Source organism: Tachyglossus aculeatus, chromosome 9, assembly GCF_015852505.1.
Source record: "Tachyglossus aculeatus isolate mTacAcu1 chromosome 9, mTacAcu1.pri, whole genome shotgun sequence".
NCBI lineage: Eukaryota > Metazoa > Chordata > Mammalia > Monotremata > Tachyglossidae > Tachyglossus > Tachyglossus aculeatus.
Window position 1 is genome coordinate 15,745,232 of NC_052074.1, and position 6,014 is coordinate 15,751,245.

Below are 6,014 nucleotides of genomic sequence, written 5' to 3' on the forward strand. Positions count from 1 at the left end.
CAAGGTGATCAGGTTGTCCCACGTGGGGCTCACAGTCTTCATCCCCATTTTACAGATGAGGTAACCGAGGCACAGAGAAGTTAAGTGACTTGCCCAAAGTCACATAGCTGACAATTGGCGGAGCCGGGATTTGAACCTATGACCTCTGACTCCAAAGCCCATGCTCTTTTCCACTGAGCCATGCTGCTTCTCTAATAGAGTGCTTGTACATATCTGTAACACTTATTTATATTAATATCTGTCTCCCCCACAAGACTGTAAACTCGTATGGATAAGGAATCTATCTGTTATATTGTTATATGTACTCTCCCAAGCCCTTAGTAAAGTGCTCAATAAATATGATTGGCTGGCTGACTGACTTTGCCTAAAGTAGCATTTAACAAATACCATAAAAAAAAATAATCATTATTAAAAACATTTCCATTCCAGCAAAGAGAAAGTGTTCTCTAAGTCTCCAATCAATCAGTGGTACTTATTGAGCACTTTCTGGGTGCAGATCACCATACTAAACTCTTGGGAGAGTGCAGTAAAGAAGGGCACAACCTCATCCTTAATATTTCCTGGGAAGACATACAACTTTTTGCTTTATTTTCCCGAGCCTAAAAGCTCTCCTTCACCTTGCCAGACCTATCTCCCAAACAGGCTTCCCACTCAAGCCTCCATTTTAACCTTCCCTTATTCCCTCCTTCCCTGCAATCACCTCCTTCTGTTCCCTCCTTAGGCCACAATAGTATAGTATAGTATAATATAGTATTTTATCCGCTTCATGCTAGACATGTGCTTGTGTCTGTATGCAAAAGACTTTATCTTGGAAGATGCCAATAAACATCAAATAATAAATTCTGGCCCTTGAAGAGGGCAATCTACAGTCTAATGGGCTTCTTCCTCCTCCACTGCCTTAGTTGCAAATTTCGCCATGGTCAGAGTAGAGGTGGGATTAGCCAAAACCATGCTTTTGAACTCCACAGTAGCAAATAGTCCTGAAACCTGGTGAGTATCCAGCGCTTAGAACAGTGCCCAGCGCTTAGAACAGTGCTCTGCACATAGTAAGCGCTTAACAAATGCCATCATTATTAATAGCAGCAACAACTGAGCTCAGCCACAGATCTCTAAAGTTTCTGCCTCCTGTAGACTCTGAAGACAGCTGTCCATGGGCTCTGGCTGGGAAACTCTTCAAGAATTTCTCAAGTCGAGAAGCACTGTGGCCTAGCGGATAGAGCACAGGCCCGGGAGTCAGAAGGAGCTGGGTTCTAATCCTGACCGTGCCATTTGTCTGCTATGTGACCTTGGGCAAATCACTTCACTTCTCTGCACCTCAGTTACTTCATCTGTAAAATGGGATTTAAGACAAGAGTCCCATGTGGGCCATGGATTGGGTCCAACCTGATTACTCTGTATCTAGCCCCGTGCTTAGAACAGAGCCTGGCATATAGTAAGAGCTTACCAAATACCATAAATTAAAAAAAAAAGAATTCTTGGGACCAGTGACCATGGACACATTAGGCTAATGCTGCTGTAACTTAACTCCTTTGTGGCTGTTGCTCCACTCAGTGTGGAATTGGGTTCTGTGTGATGTGGATTGTGTGTATGTATGTTCTGATCTATTTCCCCAGAGTTTAGAACAGCCCTTGGCATATAATAGGGGCTTAACAAATACCATTATTATTGTCTGACTGTATGTGTCTCCTCTGAGGCCTTCTCATTCTCAATCAACGGTATTTATCGAGTGCTTACTATGTGCAGAGCACTGTAGTAAGCGCTAGGGAGAGTACGCTACAACTGAGTTGGCAGACACTTTCCCTGCCCACAACTAATTGACATTCTCCCCTTCCCCCTGTGCCTCTCCCCACTCCTTTACTCTTCCGTTGTTAATGAAAATCATAACAATAATGATAATAGTAATAATGGCATTTGTTAAGCGATTTGTCATGATATTTGTTAATAGTACTTGTTAAGGCACTGCTCTAAGCACTGGGGTAGATACAAGAACGTTGTTGGGTAGGGACCGTCTCTAGATGTTGCCGACTTGTACTCCACAAGCGCTTAGTACAGTGCTCTGCACACAGTAAGCGCTCAACAAATACGAATGAATGAATGAATACAGGAAAATTGGGTTGGACACAGTCCCTGTCCCACATAAGGTCATCATCATCATCAATCGTATTTATTGAGCGCTTACTATGTGCAGAGCACTGTACTAAGCGCTTGGGAAGTACAAATTGGCAACATATAGAGACAGTCCCTACCCAACAGTGGGCTCACAGTCTAAAAGGGGGAGACAGAGAACAAAACCAAACATACTAACAAAATAAAATAAATAGGATAGATATGTACAAGTAAAATAAATAAATAAATAAATAGAGTAATAAGGTCATGGGTTCAAATCCCAGCTCCACCAACTGTCAGCTGTGTGACTTTGGGCAAGTCCCTTCACTTCTCTAGGCCTCCGTTACCTCATCTGTAAAATGGGGATTAAGACTTTGGGACAACCTGATCACCCTGTAACCTTCCCAGCGCTTAGAACAGTGCTTTGCACATAGTAAGTGCTTAACAAATACCATCATTATTATTATAAGGCTCACAGTCTTAATTCCCATTTAACAGATGAGGGAGCCGAGGCCCAGAGAAGTGAAGTGACTTACCCAAGGTCACACAGCAGAGGAGTGGCGGAGGTGGGATTAGAACCCAGGTCCTCAGAACCCGCTAGCTGCTGCCACTTGCCCCGGGCCCGAGCTGTCATGGCAGAACCCCGCCTCCAGGGGGCCCCGCCCCGTCTGGCATCGGAGGCCCCGCCCCCAACGGGCTTGATAGGCTCCGACCCCTGTCTGTCAACGTAGGCCCCGCCCCCTGAAGGCCCCGCCCCCAACTGTCATTGGAAGCCCAACACCCGGAGGGCCCGCCCCAAGCTGCCATTGGAGGGCCCGCCCTGTCTGTCATAGCAGGCCACGCCCCCGAAGGCCACGCCCCCAGCCGTCACTGTAGGCCACGCCCCAACTATCATTTCCCCCTTCTAGACTGTGAGCCTGCTGTTGGGTAGGGACCGTCTCTATATGCTGCCACCTTGTACCTCCCGAGCGCTTAGTAATACTTAACACTTAATGATGGCATTTGTCAAGCGCTTACTATGTGCAGAGCACTGTTCTAAGCGCTGGGGGGGATACAAGGTGATCAAGTTGTCCCACGTGGGGCTCACAGTCTTAATCCCCATTTTACAGCTGAGGGAACTGAGGCTCAGAGAAGTTAAGTGACTTGCCCAAGGTCACACAGCAGACATGTGGCGGAGCCTGACTCCAAAGCCCGGGCTCTTTCCACTGAGCCATGCTGCTCTGCACACAGTAAGCGCTCAATAAAAACGATTGAATGAATGAATTGGAGGTGCCGCCACCTGTCTGTCATTGCAGGCCACGCCCTCTGATGGACACGGCCCCTGAGGACACGCCCCCCAACGGTCATTGCAGGCCCCGCCCCCAGCTCTTATTGTAGGCCCCGCCCCCTGAAGACCACGCCCCATCGGACATTGTGGGTCTCGCCCCCTGAAGAATGGAAGCCCCGCCCCGTCTGTCAGGAAAGGCGCCACTCCCTGGAGGCTCCGCCCCAAGCTGTCGTTTAGGCCCCGCCCATCTATTACTGCAGGCCCCGCCTCAATCAATCAATCAATCAATCGTATTTATTGAGCGCTTACTGTGTGCAGAGCACTGTACTAAGCGCTTGGGAAGGACAAGTTGGCAACCTATAGAGACGGCCCCTACCCAGCAGTGGGCTCACAGTCCAGGGGGCCTCCTGAAGGCCCCGCCCCAAGATCTCGTTGCAGGCCCCGCCCCCTGAAGGCCACGCCCCACTGTCATCGAAGGCCCCGCCCCAAGTTGTCCACGCAGGCCCCGCCCTCTGGAGGCCCCGCGCCGTCTGTCATTGTAGGCCCCGCCCCCGGAGGCCACGTCTGTCATTGTTGGCCCCGCTCCCGGAGGCCCCGCCCCAAGTTGTCCTTGCAGGCCCCGCCCCCGGAGGCCCCGCCCGTCTGTCATTGTAGGCCCCGCCCCGTCTGTTATTGTTGGCCCCGCCCCTGGACGCCCGCCCTGTCTGTCATCGTTGGCCCCGCCCCGTCTGTCATTATGGGCCCCGCCCCCGGAGGCCCCGCCCCGTCTGTCACTGTTGGCCCCGCCCCAGGTTGTCCTTGCAGGCCCCGTCCCCTGGAGGCCCCGCCCCGTCTGTTATTGTTAGCCCCGCCCCCGGAGGCCCCGCCCCGTCTGTCATTGTTGGCCCCGCCCCCTCTGTTATTGTTGGCCCGCCCCGGGAGGCCCCGCCCTGCCTGTCACTGTTGGCCCCGCCCCAATATGTCCTTGCAGGCCCCGCCCCCTGGATGCCCCGTCCCGTCTGTCATTGTAGGCCCCGCCCCCGGAGGCCCCGCCCCGTCTGTCATTATGGGCCCCGCCCCCCGAGGCCCCGCCCCGTCTGTCACTGTTGGCCCCGCCCCAAGTTGCCGCGCAGGCCCCGTCCCCTGGAGGCCCCGCCCCGTCTGTTATTGTTGGCCCCGCCCCCGGAGGCCCCGCCCCGTCTGTCGCTGTTGGCCCCGCCCCAATTTGTCCTTGCAGGTCCCGTCCCCTGGAGGCCCCGCCCCGTCTGTCATTGTAGGCCCCGCCCCCGGAGGCCCCGCCCTGCCTGTCATTGTTGCCCCCGCCCCCGGAGGCCCCGCCCCGTCTGTCGCTGTTGGCCCCGCCCCCTGGAGGCCCCGCCCCCGGAGGCCCCGCCCCGTCTGTCACCGTTGGCCCCGCCCCAATTTGTCCTTGCAAGCCCCGTCCCCTGGAGGCCCCGCCCCCCGAAGGCCCCGCCCCCCGCCGGCCCTGCCCAGCAACGGCGCTTTTCAGGCAATCGGGGGGCCCTGGCCGTCCGGACTCACAATTTGAGCATCCACTGTCCGCGGAGCAGCAGGGTCCAGTTGGAGGCGGTCACGGGCCGGACCGGGCCGCGCTCGCGCTCGCGCTCCCCGGGGGCGGCGGCGGCGGCCGCTGGGCGCGCGGGCCCGCTGGGCCCCACGGCCGCCACGGCCACGGCCACGGCCACGGCCACGGCCACGGCCAGGGCCAGGGCCACGGCCGGCAGGGCCGTGCCCCCGCCGCCGCCGCCCGCCATGTTGGCCGCGGCCCGGGAAGAAACGGCGCGCGCCCTTAGGAGGAAGTGCTGGGCGACGGGCGCGGGGCCTCCGCCTTCCCGCTCCCCGCTCCTCGGCGGGCCTTTTGGATTTTGTTGTTGGGGCCGCCCAGGTCCCCGCCCCCCGAGGGGCGGGCCCGGGCCCTCCGCCCGCCCGCCCTGTCACCTTGGGCAAGTCCCTTCATCATCATCATCATCATCATCAATCGTATTTATTGAGCGCTTACTCTGTGCAGAGCACTGGACTAAGCGCTTGGGAAGTCCAAATTGGCAACACATAGACGCAGTCCCTACCCAACGGTGGGCTCACGGTCTAAAAGGGGGAGACGGAGAACAAAACCAAACATACCAACAAAATAAAACAAATAGGATAGATATGTACAAGTAAAATAAATAAATAAATAGAGTAATAAATATGTACAATCAATCAATCAATCAATCGTATTTATTGAGCGCTTACTATGTGCAGAGCACTGGACTAAGCGCTTGGGAAGTACAAGTTGGCAACACATAGAGACAGTCTCTACCCAACGGTGGGCTCACAGTGTAAAAGGGGGAGACAGAGAACAAAACCAAACATACCAACAAAATAAAATGAATAGGATAGAAATGTACAAGTAAAATAAATAAATAAATAGAGTAATAAATATGTACAACCATATATACATATATACAGGTGCTGTGGGGAAGGGAAGGAGGTAAGATGGGGGGGATGGAGAGGGGGACGAGGGGGAGAGGAAAGAAGGGGCTCAGTGTGGGAAGGCCTCCTGGAGGAGGTGAGCTCTCAGCAGGGCCTTGAAGGGAGGAAGAGAGCGAGCTTGGCGGAGGGGCAGAGGGAGGGCATTCACGCGTCTCCGCGCCTCAGTCCC

The 6,014-nt window shown here is 54.7% G+C and overlaps 1 protein-coding gene across 1 annotated transcript in view; it reads right to left on the reverse strand.

The window, feature by feature from the left end:
- TMX4 (thioredoxin related transmembrane protein 4) overlaps positions 1-5,127 on the reverse strand; it is a 39,865-nt gene extending 34,738 nt beyond the window's left edge. Inside the window, exon 1 of the mRNA XM_038750850.1 lies at positions 4,895-5,127. Coding sequence (XP_038606778.1) covers positions 4,895-5,127 — 233 coding nt within the window. The remainder of the gene's footprint in view (positions 1-4,894) is intronic.
- Positions 5,128-6,014: the final 887 nt, after the last annotated feature.